This window comes from Pyxicephalus adspersus, chromosome Z (genome assembly GCF_032062135.1).
Source record: "Pyxicephalus adspersus chromosome Z, UCB_Pads_2.0, whole genome shotgun sequence".
Lineage (NCBI taxonomy): Eukaryota > Metazoa > Chordata > Amphibia > Anura > Pyxicephalidae > Pyxicephalus > Pyxicephalus adspersus.
Genome location: NC_092871.1, coordinates 74,269,764 through 74,288,114, shown reverse-complemented (window position 1 = coordinate 74,288,114; position 18,351 = coordinate 74,269,764). Strand labels below are relative to the sequence as shown.

Here is an 18,351-nt window from a genome sequence, read left to right as displayed (position 1 = left end):
ACCAATGAATAGTTGCCATCAACCAACTTGGAAGAAGGTGATCGCTAAGGGCCAATTTATGAGAATCAGGCTTAATTTTGTCAATTTAAAGGATTTTCGAAAACAAACTCTAAATATTAGGTAGTATTTTGCAGATAAGGGATGTGATAATTAGTTTTTGGATAATATTTTACAGGAAGTATCAGAAATAAATAAAAATGATTTACTAAAAAGAAAAAATTCTGAAGGTAGTAAACAGATGGTTCCATTTGTTAAACAGTTTTCAAACCAATTTGGGAGATTAATACGATTTTCAGAAAGCATTGGCATATTTTATTAAATTATAAAGTTTTAAAGGACATTTTACCCAAATCACTAGATAACATTTTTATAAAGGCACCTAATTTGAGAAATTTGGTAGCTCCCAATATAGTCAGCAAACCTAGGGTTAAGAATTTTTATGGATAAAAGGTTTTATAGGTGAACTAAATGTAAAGTATGTTGTTCTACTATTATTAATAAAACAAACAATATCCTAGAATTTAGGTCTAATTATATAGGGAAAACATATAAATTAATTATTTGATTACTTGCCGATCTTCTCATGTAGCATGTGTAATTGAATGCCCTTGTGGACTTAAATATATTAGTTGGAACATTGGAACGTTGGGAGTTAGTGTTAGAAAGCACTTGAGAAACATTTCACTTGGTCTTACCTCCCATAGTGTTTCTACACATTTTGCTGCAAAATTCTCAAAAAATCGAGAAACATTACAATTTAGTGGATGTAATTATACCAGGATGACTTCACAACATGAGATCTACTCAATTTATGAACTAAAAACATTTTTCCCTATTGGTTTAAATATTGAGCTTGATTTAAATAGCTTAATTGATAATAGCTGAAGATGCAGATTGGGCTTGATCAGGGTAATGGGAATTAGTGCAAGCATTAATGAGAATGATTGTAGACATCTTAGTCTCCACCTCTGATGACATCTGGTTAGACAAAATTCATAAGGTGGAGCCTAAGTTGGATACACAAGGAACTTGAACATGGACGGGACTACGTACTTACATCATACATCACACACTTTTGGAGTCACAGTTAGAGTTAGGATCTGTATGCACATCCATGGATGATCCATTTTTAAATTTTTATCAATTTTGGAATTGTTTCAAACTCAAGGACTGTGAAAGTTTTAGAGAACCTATGTGTTTTTCAACAGGAACCAACAAATTGGATGAAGACCATAGAATTATATTATCTCCCCTGAAGCTAAGCAATGGTTTGTTTTTACCTATGGAAGAGATCAGTTGTCTTATTGGATCCACTTTCTTTAAAGTGAATGGTAGTGCATCTCTAATTAATATTATATTCAGGAAGAAAGATCCTCAATAATTGTTTATGTTTATAAATTGTTAGTGCATTTTGAGCATTGACTGATTAATTAGTGACATTTGGAAGATTAGTTATATCATGTATTCCCATATTGGAACATATTTTTAGCCCCATTGGTCTGAATATATTTGTATATAGAGAGAGGTTGAGGGACAGAGATAGAATGATTTGGAATAGATTTCCCTTACAGGTAGATATGTTGCCAGCCTTGGAGATTCATATAACATCTAAATAAATACAGTTCAAAGACTGCTTTTTAGGCCAATAATGAAGATTTATGTATTGAACATAATTCTTAGGTAATACATGATCAATCATAATGATTTGCGTAAACATTATAATATTTTAGGTACTACCGCACTCCTTGAGGTTAACATACTCGTAGTGCTAAAGAGAGATCATCTACTTGGTGTTTGTTACAGTCTTTTGCCAATGTGTTGTGTTTAAGCGGAGTGGTATGTGCAGAGAAAACCAGTTTAGTGGAGTTTTTAACGCAGGCTCATTTACCCGACGCGTTTCGCTCAACCTGGGCTTCCTCAGGGGTGGTGCTGTGTATATCGGAGTTCAGGTGCACATAAGATATGTATAGAGAATTCTACCATCAAAGAGTCTCTTTTTACAGTCAATATAGGTGATATCAAAAGTTTTTGGTTGTCATACCCTGTTTCCCCGATGATAAGGCACTGTCTTTTATTTTTTGAAATGCCAAAATATGCCTTAGGTCTTATTTTCAGGGGGATGTCCTATTTTTACATGAAGAAGACTACAGTACACATTTATTGTTGAAAAAAAAGGAAATTTATTACCTGTATATGGTACAGTAATAACGGTAGTTGTCATTATAAACCAGCATAGCCAGACAAACTGTTATGCCAATTTCCTATTACTACGGTGTCATTGTTTCCATGTAACACAATCTACGGTATGGTACGGTACATTCACACATTTATTCAATGACAATCAAGTCATCATCTTTTGGAACATCATCATAACAATCCTCACTCTGAATTTCCAGGTCAATTACTTCTGGCTCCATTTCTTTTAGAATCAATGGACCAAATCTCTCATGTTTAGCAATAGCACTGCTCATAGTGCTTGTTCAATGCAACTATCAGTGATTTTCCCCCATGAATTCTTCACCCAAGTCACAACCTCTTGCAGTTTAGGCTTCACAAAGTTTCCGCGCTGATTTCTCTCCATTCTATTTTCAATATAGTCAATATTTTCCCTGCGCACATTGTCCTTGAATGGCTTGTTTATTGCAATATCAAGAGTCTGGAGATAGGCTGTCATTCCTGCGGGAATCATTACTTGATCCATTTTTCTTTCATGAAGAAATGACTTCATATCTTTAGCACGGTGAGTGCTGGCTGCATCCCAGACTAGTAGACCTCTTTGGCTCCCTCACATAACAAGTGGCAGCATTAAATCGACCCACTTTCTTATAACTGCTTGTGTGGCCCAGGCTTTTTCAGTTTCAAGAACAAAAATTCCCAAAACACGTTCAATCTTTTCTTTCTTACCCTTAGAAATTATTAGAGGTGTGATTTTAGTGCCATCCAGACGAATTGCCAAAATACAGGTAACACGTGCACTTTCGTAAGCAGTGGAGGGAACGTACACTGAGGAGGCACCCCGTTGTTCAATTGTTGTTTGAGATGATTGGCCCATAAACACTGCAGTTTCATCCATAGCAATCATGTTGGAAAGATTGTATTCAGAGAAATCAATATCATCAATAAAGGACTTGAATGCAAGTGCTCGCTTAATAACTTGAGCATCTTCCAGCCTAAACAATGTTGTGGATCTTCTTAAAGACAGTTCATTTCACTGAAGGAAATTATCCAACCAGTGTTGTGATGCTTTGAAGTTTTCGGCTATGTCAAACTGTGGTGCTATTGCAAGGGCAAATTCTTGAATCTGAGCCCGAGTCACAACCAAAGCCTTTTCTCTCCTGTCAACAAACCATTCACAGATCAGATCATCCAGCTCGGGAAATGTTGCTTGCCGACCTGATCCACTCTTGCGTTTTTTAGCATTTCCATTTTCCACTTATTCAATGAGTTTACCATACTCTGCTCGCCACTTGCGGACCATTCGGATATTCAACATCTTTTCTTTGCAGAAAGCAGGAAGAGTTTGGCCCTAAGATTCTTCCATGATTCTCATCTTGTACTCCATCGTGTAGCTTTTCCTTTTTGAGCTCAAGCCTACTGTAAGGGTAAAAAAAGAAATGGCATTGGGGTATCCGGGTGGGGGGAGGGCAGTCACTTACCGGTAAAATGACACAGTCTGATCACTCATGTGCCATTCATTGTCCCCTTCTGATCACTCATGTGTCATTCATTGTCCCCTTCTGATCACTCATGTGCCATTCATTGTCCCCTTCTGATCACTCATGTGCCATTCATTGTCCCCTTCTGATCACTCATGTGCCATTCATTGTCCCCTTCCGATCACTCATGTGCCATTCATTGTCCCCTTCTGATCACTCTGTGCCATTCATTGTCCTCTTCTGTTCACTGACTTACTTTTTTTGGCTTCTACGGCCGGGTAACAGACTCCGTTAGGGCAGGGATCAGCAGCTTGCTTGTCCTTCCTGGCGCGGAGTCGCGGGCGCGTGTGCGGGCCTTTGAAGTCACTTTCAGTTTCGCTCTGCGAGGAGTCACACTGAGGCACACAGTTACCCACCGTACCACCTGAATGGGAGATTCGGGCAGGCGCAGGTATCGGTGGGTGTCTTATTTGTGGGGGGTGCTTTATTTTAATGTTTTGGGCAAAAATCAGGGGGTGGCTTATTTGATGGGGATGGCTTATCATCGGGGAAACACAGTATTTGCATGTATAACATAAGTAAGGGATAATAGATTATCAAAACGGAAGATATTGCATAATATAAAAATAATACTATATAAAAATGTTATACATAATAATGTCAAAAGTGATTTCATGTATACATAATTTATATTAATTGGATGTTGTGTTAGGTTTGAAAAAGTGGCATACTATTACTACTTATGTTATACATGTACATATGACAACCAAACACTTTTGATATCACATATATTGACTGTAGAAAAGACTCTTTGATGGTAGAATTCTCTATACATATCTTTATGACACATATTTATTGTAAATCTAGATGCATTCACAAATATGTGCACCTGCACATTTAGTCTGCCTTAAAACCTCCACTAAACTGGTTTTCTCTGCACATACCGCTCCGCCTAAACGCGACACGTTGGCAAAAGACTGTAACAAACACCAAGTAGGTAATCTCTGTCTAGCACTATGAGTATGTTAACCTCAAGAACTGAGGCAGTACCTCAAATATTGTTGTATAAATATGTTGACGCAAATCATTATGATTGATCATGTATTACCTAAGAGTTATGTGTAACACATAAATCTCTATTATTTATGTAAAAATCCCTGTCTTTGAACTGTATTTATTTAGACCTATTGGTCCGAATATTTATTCTCAGCCTCTATTTCATTGCATGGGGACTATAAGTCTTCCTAGCCCCTGCCTTGCTCATTGTATGGGGTCTGTAAATCTTCCTAGTCACCTACCCACCCAAGTGCATCGACTATGACCTGACATGAGAAGTCTGTTTTCTGAAACTCCTACATTACACGAGGAAGCTTTTTTGCAAAACGCATTGTGTGCTAGGAATTCAACACATTGGTTAGTATAGTCATTTTTTTATTTGTACTTGTTGATGCAGTTATAACACCAAAAAACCTGTTAGTTGGCTACCTGTCAGAAACTGGCATTAGCAACAAAGCAAGTGTTGTTTCCACTTGATTTTTTATTTGCAAAAAAAATATGGCTTATGTATTGTTATTGACAACCAAAAAACCTTCCTCCTTACCCCAACCAGAATAATTAGTTAATTGCTCTACATAGTCCCTGCCTGCCTCATTGCATGGGGTCATGTAAGTCTTATTAGCCCCTTCATTGCTCATTGAATGGGGTCTGTAAGTCTTATTATCCCCTGTTTTGCTCATTGCATGGGGTCTGTAAGTCTTTCTATCCCCTGTATTGCTCATTGCATGGGGTCCGTAAGTCTTACTATCCCCTGTATTGCTCATTGCATGAGGTCTGTAGGTCTTATTAGCCCCTTCATTGCTCATTGCATGGGGTCTGTAAGTCTTACTATCCCCTGTATTGCTCACTGAATGGGGTCTGTAAGTCTTACTATCCCCTGTATTGCTCATTGAATGGGGTCTGTAAGTCTTACTATCCCCTGTATTGCTCATTGCATGAGGTCTGTAGGTCTTACTATCCCCTGTATTGCTCATTGCATGGGGTCTGTATTGCTCATTGCATGGGGTCTGTAAGTCTTACTATCCCCTGTATTGCTCATTGCATGGGGTCTGTAAGTCTTACTATCCCCTGTATTGCTCATTGAATGGGGTCTGTAAGTCTTACTAGCTGCTACCTATCTAATTGTATGGAATCTGTAGGTCCCTCCTGCCCCCTCCCCAATAAATAGGGTCTGTAATTCTTCCTAGCCACTGTCTACTTCTTTGTATGTAGCCTGTAAGCATTTCTAGCCCACATTATTTTGTGTCTGTAGTACTTCTAGCCTCTGTCTTCATGTGTGCAATAATGCATGATTCAGGGAGGGCTCTGCCATGTCGATTCAGTCCCCTCCCTAAGCCGTGACGTTCTCTCCTGATATACACCTCCCCTCCCTTCTTCTGGGCTCTCGCTGTCAGCTGTCATTTCCCTTCTGATATTTCTGTCTCATCCCTCCCTGTGTGTGTCCGTCTGGCTGTGATCAAATCCTTGTCTCAGTCAGCTGTCTCTTCGCCCATCTAAGCCTGTCTCTTTCCGTCCTCCCTTTAGACCCCTAATCTCTCCTGTCTCATTATGTCGCCTCTTCCCCACACTGCCTCTCCAACTCTATCATGAGCTCCAAGAAAGGTGAGCGCTTCGAGACCTGGTAGGGTGGGAATCTATCTCATTTTCCTAAAATAGCTGGCATTTGTATTTTGTATGTGCGTTTGTAGAATACCTCTGTTTACTTGACTCTTGGCAGTTTAGAAGATGATGAGTTAATTCTGCTACACTATACACTGCTAGTCTAGAAAAGCATGCAGGTCCTGCAGTAGCTGACCCTCTATATAATGCAGGATCATCAAAACACACTTGTACAGTGTGCTTGTGCAGTGTGCTTGTTATATATAACATATATATAAATATATATGTGTTAATATTGTACTTTAGGCCTTTATTTAATATTGGCTTAACACAGCTAGCTGTCTGTTTAGGTCGCAGAGTAAAATGTGCTATATAAAGTATTTGACTTTTTAATAATTGTATTGTGTGTTGGAAAGGATTTTGGTTGCCATATTATGATATATCATACATTCCTGTATCCTGTAAACTAGCATATTTTCTTCTCAAGGGATTGATTGACACTATTGAAATACTGAGGTGATTTCTATATGTTGAAGACGATATTTGACTAATTTGTGTAGAATTGAATCACTATAAAAGCTTTCTTGATTAATTGTACATGAATATAATTATTTGCATTCCTTATGTTTAAGTTCATCATACATTGAATGTATTGGTCAAAATATGATCCGTCTTACGTATTAGTTTACTACTTTACTTCCCAGTTTCAGGCAACAGTCAAGGAAAGAAGAGTAAGAAGAAGCAAAGAAGGCAAAAAAAGGTTGTTGAAAGTGAGATACTCGGGATTCCAGAACCACGCAGCCCCAGCATAGACAGTCAGCCTGGGTGAGTGGTCACTAATCATTTGGCATTTTGGTAATTTGCTGTTATTTGGGATACAATTAGGATGCCTATATTATTTTAAGTAATTCTATTCTATGTGTATTCTATGTACAAGTGCATGTGTAGCTGTTGCACTATTAGCTTGTATACAAGTACCTACCTGGGGTCTGTTTACATTATTAGTGACACAAAGTTCTAATTTTGGTGGACCCATAAAGCTCAGCTTGTACAATATACAAATATTTGTTCAGATAGACATTGGGCCTGATTTATTAAACCTCTCCATTACTGGAAAAGATAGACTTTCTTTGGAGAACCTGGTTTATCCAGCAAAACTAGATTGAATCTGGTGTCGGATTGAAAACATATACCAACCAAGAGCAAATTATTTTTAAGAAATTCATTCAAGGTTAGCTAGGTCACCCAGGTTCTCCCATGATGGTCTGTCTTCTCTAGTCCTGGTGAACCTTAATAAATTGAATCCATTGTATTCAAAACTGCCATTATCATAGATTCACCTGTACTTTAGTATTATAACAGTTGTGCTGTGTGTCTAAATATGACTGTGCAGAAAATAAACAACACAATTAGACTACTCTGTTTAGTGCAACCTAAAGCCTAGTGTACATGGACATTTTCCCAGTGTTTTAACACTGGATAAATCTTGTGGTAAATAACCATTTATGTTAATGGGTCATATTTTTACACACACTTTCACATTTTATTCACTTTTTTAGGTAAAGTGATTAAAAGGCAATGAACACTATCAAAACATGAAAATGCCTTCATACATTACACAAAATGCCAACACACACATACACTGTATGTATTTTTCCAGATGTCTACATACAAACACATACAAGCTCTTGTTAGTGTTAGTGCTTTTTTGACATTTAAAAAATATATATTATTATATGTAGGGCCTATTTTTAATACATGTAAAAATGCACATGTTTGCATATATCCAGTTTTTTTCAAACATTGATAGCAAGGCCATTATCCTTTGCATAGCAGAGGAAGGGACAGAGTAGGGCAAAAACACATCCAAATACCTATAATTGATTCTGCTATTTATATTGTGGGCTTTTTAAGGTTTTAGGGTGTCCAAAAATCTCACAGAGTGGTTTTTAGCTATATAAAAGCTGAGGAACAGTCCGTGTATGGCCTAGTTTACATGAACTGGTGCCCTAGCGTTTAACTTGAGTGTTTAAAAGCCCATTTTTGAAATTCCCATGCATTCCAGCGGGCTGGTCTACATCAGGGCATTTGTAAGAGGCACATTTTCAAGAGTGTAGAACGCTCCTAAAGCAGGCCTAACTAACCTTATCAGGACACTCTGTCTAGCAAACAGCACAGACGAAGTAGCCAAGAAACTACATTTTAAGGAACTTCAAGTAAAAAAAAAATAAAATCATACCATATGAGACTTTACTGAATTAAAAATGAAAAACATTAGCTTTGAGGGGTGCCACACACTGGACTTGAGTTGTAAAAGCTTTCTGAGACTGTAAACTATAGACTATCTTGAAAGAACCTCGGTTATCCTGCAAACTTGGAACAGATATGGTCCAGGAATGAAAACGTTTGCCAAATAACAGAAAATAGGTTTTAAAATATCCATTTGTGGTTTTCTGGATCACCCAGGTTCTCCCATAATATTCAAACTTTACCAGTCTTGAAAAGGCTTTGCCAAGTAAAAAAATATATTCATATATGCAAGCAACTACCAGATCATTTTAGTTACTAGTCTGTAGTTATTCAAATGGGGTGAGAGCAAGTACCAAAGAATGCCTATTACCTGAACTAGCAAAAACCCTTTTACTATGGGCCTAACCTTCCTGAATTGCGGCATAAGGTCTTACTAAGGTCTTACTAAAGTATGAGCATCATGCATGGGGATGGCAGCTGCCCAGAGATATAGGTTAGGAGTCAGGTTTCTAAGGACAAAGTGAATGTATGAATGAAGCAAACAAAAAGAGACCTTTTCACTGAACTCCAGGATATCAAAACAAATATTGTGCAACTATAAGAGCCATGTATTTACAAAATAAATACTTTGCCGCTGTGCAGGAGCATGTTGTATTAAATACCAACCACTGCTGCTCTCTCTCTTTTACCGGTGATTGCTCTTGTTTCTGCTCATCTTCTGTAGTTTCCTGCAGACAGCCTATAATGATTAGGCCTATTGGCTCTCATCTACAGCCCTGCTTTCTGCACAGGCTATGTCCTCCACATTGATGAGGTCACTGCTAATTTTGCAAGGTAGTATCTTGGTTTTATAAGGCAGTAGGCAGATTCAAAGTGGATTTATATTTTTTGTGGTTATTGAGGAGTACATTTAAAATCCGGTCACCGCCATCTTCTCCTCTTCTTCCAGGTTCCTCTTCCTACGTCACCGGACACGGACGCGAGATCGGGTGACGTAGAAGGAAAAAAACTTGGATGATCTTACTGCATATGCGTGAGATTGGCACTTTTTTCCCTTTTGCCAAAAGGACTCCTTCCGAAGGAGCACTCAAGAGCCTCCCGGGATGCGTGATATCGGTATCTCAAGAGGCTTTGCTCTTCCATTCATTCTCGATAGCCTAGGCGATCGAGAATTAGGGGGTGGTGCTGTACTTTTTTTTTTTTTAAAAGGGTGTTCCCCTAAAAAACAAACAGAATTTTTACCTTACAGAAAAGGGTTGTCTACCCTTTTATGTAAAGTGAAAATTCTGAGTTTAGGTATGCTTTAATGGAAGCGCAGAGCTTCCTGGGATACCTATTTCATACATCCCGGAAGGCTCTGGCTGCTTGTTCTGTGCATGCCCTGATGTTGGGCATGCAAAGAAGGGGCATTTTTATATGCAGTGAGATTGGCTTTCATTTTTTTCCCCTTCACAGCGGCTACATAAATCTTGCACCTGCACAGTATCAGATCTGGTGACGAAGAAAGAAGACCCGAAGATGGCGGGATGAAGGGGAATCCTTGGACAACGCTGGACCAGATCATTGGAAGAACCAGTGTAATTGAGGGACCTGCTAGATTGAAGATGTCATTTTTTTGTTTTTAGTTCCGCTTTAACAAAGGCTTTTTTTTAATGGGCTGTATAACATGCCACAATAGATCACATATCTCTTCTGCAGCATTTTTATCAGTGCACAGTAGTACTTGCAAACACTGAAAGCACCTTTCAGTTGTTTGCAACACAGAAATAATTTGCTGGGGTGCCATTCAGAATGACACAATATCACACTAGTCCATGCTTTGCTTCTGCAGTTCACTGCTATGAATGGGTTCCTATTTAAAGGCTGTAATCTGAGTAGGCCTTGATCATGATGCTGCTCTGTTTAAGTTTGGATTCATGACTGCACGTGTTTTTCTAGCTGGTGTCTGCTGAAGTGGTTGCTGATGGTCTGGATCTGCACATTGGAACTCTTACACTTGTTCCCAACCCCCACAGGCTGGCAGCTGCTGTGTATTTATAACTCTGACACTGCTTCCAATCTATCTGGGAGCTGTGAAATCATCACAGACCCATTCAGAGCTTGGGGCCAAATAGGATGTTTTAGTTTCAATACTGTAGGACTTATACATATATACAGGTATATGGCTCAACATTGTAAAAAAGGACCACATTTTAGAAATGACAGACCCATGGTTTCATAAAGAATGCAGCTATATAGAATAGGTAGTATGAAGGAGACAGTCATTGTGTTTGCCGGTGAGGTACATTTTGTGTATATATTGGATTAAATAATGAGTTATTCTGAATAATCTTGATACACTGTTCTTTCAGTCATTGCTATCTAGGTTTCGAAATGAAGTTTAACAAATTTAACTGGATTTTAGGCCAAAAAAATTAATTTAAATACATTCTTCAATAGCTACAAAGAATATAATAAATACCAAATACCTTTGCAAACCCAATTACTGGTTACAGGTGATATTCCCACTGTGCACTGCCATTTTGTTGAGAACATAGCTATGGGAGGAAGCCAGCAGGTCCTCCAACTACAAGCTGCTTGGAGAAAGGGGGTTGGATACAAGACCAATGATCCTGCACAAAAAGAGTACTCTTCACTACTGGAAGATCCTACACAGAGACAAGGTTTTGCTCCATACCACTACACAGATCAGCAGCAAATATGGAAAGCACTCCAGGAGTCAATTTACAATACACATGCCTAAATTCTATGTTTCAACACCAATTTCAATTTTAGGCACCAGAACTATTTTCAACTTTTAGCTATGGTGTTTTTGGTTCTGCAAAAGCTTTATTATCTGTAATACAAAAGTGAGACATTTTATGTGTTTTATGTGACAAACAAAACGTTTTTATATTGTCATTGAAACATTTCCTGAAATGAAATTTCAGTCCTTTTGTGAAAGTAAAAATAAAGTAAATAAGAAATAAAAACACATTCATTCAAACATAAAGGTGAATAAAATGCATAAAAAAATAATAAAGCACATATGGCATCTTCCCAATGCACATACTGTCTGGACACAAATGTGTATGTAATTATAAATCGTATTTTACATGTTGAGTTTTACCTGGCACACCAGAGTAAGAATTCTTGGGCCATTATTTATAGTTAATTTTTAATTGATGCTTGGTAAAAGCTTTTTAGCATTGTGTTTTCATAATTTTGAGTATCATAATTTTCCATTACTTTGCATTTTTAAGGTTTACCAAATTTAGCATCTATTTACTTGACACACACTCATGTCATTTAAAATTAAAAAAATTACTGAGATTTTTCAACTACTACTTTCCTATTATACAGGTTCTTGGCTTTGGGCCTGATTTAATAAAGCTCTCAAAGATGGGAGAAGATACACTATCATAGGTGAATCTGGCAAAAAAAAAAACTGGAATTGATCTGGATCAGGTTTGGAAAAATTTGCCAACTAAGAGCAAATTATTTGTGTGAGCGGTCCATGGGGCTGTATTTATGTAGGACTAAGGGGAGGGATACAGGGTGGTTTCTATTTATAAAATGGTGAACCACCTTTTTTATTTAGGGAGTTTACCACCACTAGTTTAGTCACATGTAATACTTTTAAATCATATAACAAAGCAAACATTCACTTTTGAAATTCAGCTTTTAGCTTCACTTTAGGAAATATCTCTTTAAACGGGTGGCTTTGTACAGACCTGTACAGGTGAGGAGAGTGGCACAAGTGGTCAAACTGGTAATGTGGGACCTTAAAACAATATGGCCCTTTTGTGTTATCTGTAAGTGAATGACATACAGGAAAATGCTAAAGGCCTCTATTACATGGATCTAAAATATCTATATGTCACAAGCATCCCCCGAGATCTGACAACAGTTCTATTTTAGGCAGAAATCTACTCTGTCAGATTTTTACAGGTAATCAACATAGTAACTAATTTACTGGCTCTCGCTGAAACTTGGCTTTCCTCCTCAGACTCTGCCTCTGCCGCTGCACTCTCCTGTGGAGACCTGCACTTCAAACATACCCACAGACCTGGCAACAGCGTAGGTGTTGGTGTGGGTCTTATTCTCTCCCCTTACTGTACATACAGATTCTTTCCTACCCCACCCTCTCTTTTTTTCACCCCATTTGAAGCACATTACAAACATCTTTTCCACCCCCTACCCTTTATTGTTGCTGTTGTCTACCGCCTCCCCTTCAGCCCATTTTCACATTTTTTTGACAACTTTGTCTCTTGGCTTCCTCATACTCTTTTTCAAGACCTGCCACCCTCATCCTTGGTGAGTTTATTGTTGCAGCAGATGACCCAACCATAATTCCTCAGCCAAACTGCTCTCTATTACCTCCTCACGCACTTGCACAGAACATCACCGGACATACATTAGACCTGGTATTTTCCAGACTCGGCAACGCCTCCCACCTTGACATCTCACCATTTCCCCTTTCTAAAAGTCTTTCTAATTCTTGCCACCCTTTGCCACATCCCAGACTTTGTCAGGGGCAGAGAGACATTTGTAACCTGGACTACAACCTATTCTCAAACTGCCTTAACCCCTACACTCAGCTGCCACTCAGTTCAGCCACACTCTTTCTTTGGCTCTGGATAACCCTGCCACTTTCTGCTATCCTCGTTCTGCTAATCCCCTGCCACAACAAACACACTAAACATCTATAAAAGCCTGCTCGTGCAACTGAGCGCAAGTGGAGGAAATCCGGACCCACCCCTGACTTCATGGACTACAAAGCCACTCTACAACACTTTAATACTGCCCTCATTGTTGCCAGGCAAAATTATTTCTCTGTCATATCCATTCCAAACCACGCAGCTTTTTCTCAACAATTGACTCTGTCCTAAACCCCACACCTGCTCCCCCCACAACTACCTTCTCTGTCCAGGACATTGACATCTACTTTAGAGATAAAATTACCAATCTCAGACATGATGTCTCTGCTCACCGTGCTACTCCATCCATATCCACCCTTTCTATCTGTAAATCATCACTAACCTCCCTCAGCCCTGTTACTGTGGATGAAATGTTCTCTCTTCTCTCTTCATTTCTATCCACTACTATTTCACTTGACCCAATTCCCTCTGATCTACTTCACGCCCACTCCTCCACCTTGCCCCCGCACTAACATGCCATTATTCTACCTATCCTGAAGAAACCCTCACTATACCCATCCATACTTTTTAGCTATCATACTATCTCCCTTCTTTTATACATTTCCAAACTTCTTGAGTGCCTTGTATAAAAAGACTCACCGACTACATGAACACCATCTCCTCAACCCACTTCAGCAACTTTCCTTCTCCTAGATCTTTCTTCTGCTTTTGACACTATTGATCGACCCCTTGTAATCCAAATGCTATTGGTATCAGTGACACTGCTCTCTCTTGGTTGGCTTCCTACCTGTCTGACCACTTCTTCTTCAAGTTTTTTTTCAATGGTAATTCCTCCTCTCCTACTGTCCTTTCTGTTGGTGTTCCTGGACCGGTTCTCTTTTTCTCTGGACATCACCTCACTCAGTATACTCATACCCTCCTTTGGTTTACAGTACCATCTGCATACTGATAACACTCAAATCTATCTGTCCACCCCTGACCTGTCTCCCCCTGTCCTGGATAAGGTTTTATGCTGCTCGTCGACCATCTCACCAAGGACAGCTGACAGATTTCTAAAACTCAGCATGGACAAAACAGAACTTATAATCTTCCTCCCTCAAACGCCTCAGATTTTGCCCTCTTACATATTTCTAATTGTTAATAACATTGTTATCCATCCTTCCCCATAGACAAATTGTCTTGGTGTCACCTTTGATTCGGCCCTCTCCTTTACCTCTCATATTCAGAAAATCTCCAGGTCCTGTCACTTTCAAGTTCACAACTTTAACAAAATCTGCCCCTACTTGTCTGCAGAGACCACCAAGTACACGCTTTTATCATTTCTTCTCCGGACTACTGTAACATCCTCCACTAACCCTCTCCTCTCCTCTACAATCTATTATGAATGCTGCAGCCAGACTCATCCATCCTTCCCACCGCTCCTCTTCTGCTGCATCTCTTTGTAGTTCTTTTCACTGGCTTCTATTTCACCTAAAAATCAAATTAAAGCTCCTGTGCTATGCTTTCAAATTCCTTCTCAGTTCGCGTCACACTTACCTTTCTAACCTGATAAAAAAATACACCTCTAGCCACTCTCCTCGCTCATCCAATGACCCACTAATGACTTCCGCTTCCATAACTTTGTCCTGCAGAGCTCAAAGACTTTTCCTTAGCTGCCCCGACTCTCTCTGAATCCCATTCGGCATGCTCCCACTTTCTGCTCATTTAAAAGATCTATTAAAACCCATCTTTTGAAGCTTGCCTACCTGGCTTCTTCTGTCTATTAAACCCTCACTACTTACCCACCGTTCCGCGTCTTCTAGGCTGAATCCTCTACTCCTCCTGTGTCTTTGTCCGTATCTTTCTGTCTATTTGTTGTACAGTTCTGTGTAATATGTTGGTGCTATATAAACACTTATGAAAAATATAATAATAATAAAATAAAATACTTGAGAGATTCATGAAAAAGCACTTAAAGGCTGTCCATGAAAGATTAGTGCAACTTTTGCTCAAAGATATACATAAAGCTACACTTACAAGTTACAACCTCAATATGTATAATTTACATATGGTATACAATTGTATATATGCAAATATAACTACTTGCAGTTGATAAATTAAGAACACAATAAAGAAGCAGTTGCGTGAGCAAAAAAAATCATGTGCTCCTCTTGAAAATGATTCCAAACTCTGTCTGTCAAACAAATTAAGACATCAAACATGATCCAGTGACTACTTTAATTTTACCAGAGAAGTGAGACAGATCCCAGGCATTTGAAAGCCAATAGCTAAAAAAGACAGCTGGTAGCTAACTTCTTAACCTTCCTTGCTGTCATTGGCACATGGTCCTTTAAACGATACTTCTAGGCTATAAAGCTCTCATCATGGACTGGTGAAAAATATAAAATAAGTGGCTTTACTGCATAGATGGTCCTAAACTCTGACTTATCTGCAGCTCATTATTTTATTATTATCATGGTAATAGTGTTTACTTACTTTACTCTTTACTTACTTTACTCTTGTTTTCCACTTTGTTGGGCATGATGTCACTGACTTTTCAGAAGACTTTCAGGGAAGTCTTGGACCAGGTGAAATCAAGCAGGAAGATATCCAAGTCAATTTCCACAGGAATTTTTCTGCTAAGATGGTGACATTATCCTCCTTTAATCGCTGTTGCTGAAAATGGTTGTAAAGCGAGTACTGTTTTACATTTTTCCTTTTTAGGTTCAGATCTTTCACCTACCAAGAGTAGTGATTTGGGAAGGGGCCCAAAGAGTAAAAGCAGGCCTAACATTTTAGTCCACTTTAGGAATCACCTCTAATTATTGTATGAATTGACCATTGAGAATAAGTGGGCATTTTACCTATAACATTAGCAGCTCTTGTTATTGTTACCTAGGTGCACTTTTTAGCAGCCCAGTATTACCACTATAAACTCTTTGTTCCCAGAGGTTGTTGTAAAATAGCTTTGGAAAACCTTTCATGTCCCCCAGTTGTTTTAGAGAGTGTCAGAGGACATTTAGTGTAATTTTTCCAATGTTCTTTTGACTGTGCCAAGAAGGAACAATATTTAAAATGCTTTGCATATTATATGCTGAATGTTGCATGAAATGTTTTGAATTAGTGCATCATTACATGACGAATGTAGACATATGTATTGCGTTTCTCAGACTAGTGCGCATCCCAACAGTAGGGTTTAAAATATTTTTGGAAATCATCTTCACAGGATGTAATGGGGCAGCATGCAAAGGAGTTATCCACATTGTAATATAGGAAGGTGAGCGGTTCTGCTAGCATGGAAGGATGCGGGTATTCACAAAAAGTTGATTATTGATAAGTACCCTGCTGTATCTGAGTGCATCCATATTTGGAGGAGTGTATTGTCTGATATTCTTGAATTACCTTCCTAATGGTTATAATACCTACCGCAATTATAAGAAAAGACATCAAAGTTTTGTATAATATATGAGAAAATATCTGAGATCCATATCAACAATTATCTATCATCTTGAAAATTATTCCTTTTGCTAAAAAAGTCTCATTGTTTGGTGGTGTTCCACAAAATTTCTTTGTATGTATCTATTGGGGATGTGGTTATGTCAAGAAAGGAGAGGTTGGATATGCCTATGTTAAAAACTTTCACAAACAAGCAGGGTTGTGGGCAATTGTTGTTACCATAGTGTAGGCTTAATGATGTATGAGTTAAAAATGAGGCCTGGAGCCTAAGGAGCCAAAGGTGATGCTGGAACAATTAGGAACAGAAACTTCTTCTCTGTTTTAGAAACCCAAGTGTCCAAGGACAAAATCAACAAAAACAGAGGATACAATAAATTATTACCCCTAGTCCTATTAAAGGATAAGGATAATTTTAGAATTCTTTAGCAAAACATCCACATTTTTGGCCCCAGTAACTAGGCTGCAAGCCACCTACTGGTCACCAGAAAGTTTGTCATCTTTGTTTTATTTTTTTTTACTGTTGCATTTCCAAAATTTAGTCTTGGATCTACAGCAGTTTTGTGGTGTTCTATTGTAATTTTTTATTTTGCTTATTTTTTTGTATATATTTACTGCCCAATTTGCTAAGTGTGACTGTGCTGACTTTTTTATGTAAAGTTTAATTTATTCTTAAATGAATAAATTGTGCTATGCTTTAAGAACCTGAATGGGCAGCCATTGGATATTGCCTACAGCCTTCATTCATAAAGTGAAGGTTATCCCTTCCTCCACCCTTGATGTGGTTATAATCTACTCTGTAAGTGAGGGATATTGAAGAGGGTGAGTTTTAAGGCTTGCATTGTGAAAACCTGACAGAGGTTTTAGCACTTCTTAGCTCCAATATTTTAAAAATGTGTTGCATTTTAAAAACTGCCTATCACCAGACCTATCACCACAATCCTTACTTTATATAGAAGGGTAGATAACTCGTTCTATTTAAAGTAAAAATGTATTTTTTTTTTTTTTTCATTAAACGCCTTTGTACCCCGGCGGTAAAGTCTGAATGGGAGAGTAGAGCCTCCTGGCATACGTATGTTACGAATCCCAGGAGCTTTTCAGCCATTGAAAAAAAGGCTCTGGTCTCATTCATGCGCAGTGAGATTGGCACTTTTTTTTTACAACTACAGCAGGCTGCGTTATCTCACGCCTGTGCTGTGAAGTAGTCAGAAGAAGAAGGAAGAAAAGGATGGCAGTGCCCGGCATGGATCATAAAAACCAGGACAACGGGACCGCGTGAAAGACAGCGCCAGAGGTACCTGCAGAGGTAAAGGTAAGTGACTTTTTTTTTTTTTACTTTAGTTACGCTTTAAGTATAACCTTAATTTTAAAATGAATTCAACATTTTTAAATTGCAACTTAAACATTTTATATCAATGTTTTTATTTATTTCAAAATCGCTCTTTTTTTTGCAGTACCCTGGATCCAAATGTCCAGGATCTGTCTATATCTCCAGGACCACCTCCTACACCCCCAACACCAGTGTTACCTCCTCCCGGGCCACTTGGCTCTGACAATGAGGAGCAGGAAGATCCTGGGGATTACTGCAGAGGTGAGCAGTTTTGTTTAAACAGTACTTATTATCTAAATAGATAGTCACTTCTGTAATATATATTCTCGTCACCTAATAACATTGCCATACATGCAGCATTTTAAAGAGCATATAAAACTATTTACAT

The 18,351-nt window shown here is 38.5% G+C and overlaps 1 protein-coding gene across 1 annotated transcript in view; it reads left to right on the top strand.

Annotated features, from left to right (window-relative positions):
• Positions 1-6,103: 6,103 nt before the first annotated feature.
• SRPK3 (SRSF protein kinase 3) overlaps positions 6,104-18,351 on the top strand; it is a 76,327-nt gene continuing 64,079 nt past the window's right edge. The window contains exons 1-3 of the mRNA XM_072431939.1: positions 6,104-6,314; positions 7,016-7,136; positions 18,088-18,224. Of these exons, the coding sequence (XP_072288040.1) occupies positions 6,299-6,314; positions 7,016-7,136; positions 18,088-18,224 (274 nt within the window). The 5' untranslated portion in view covers positions 6,104-6,298. The remainder of the gene's footprint in view (positions 6,315-7,015; positions 7,137-18,087; positions 18,225-18,351) is intronic.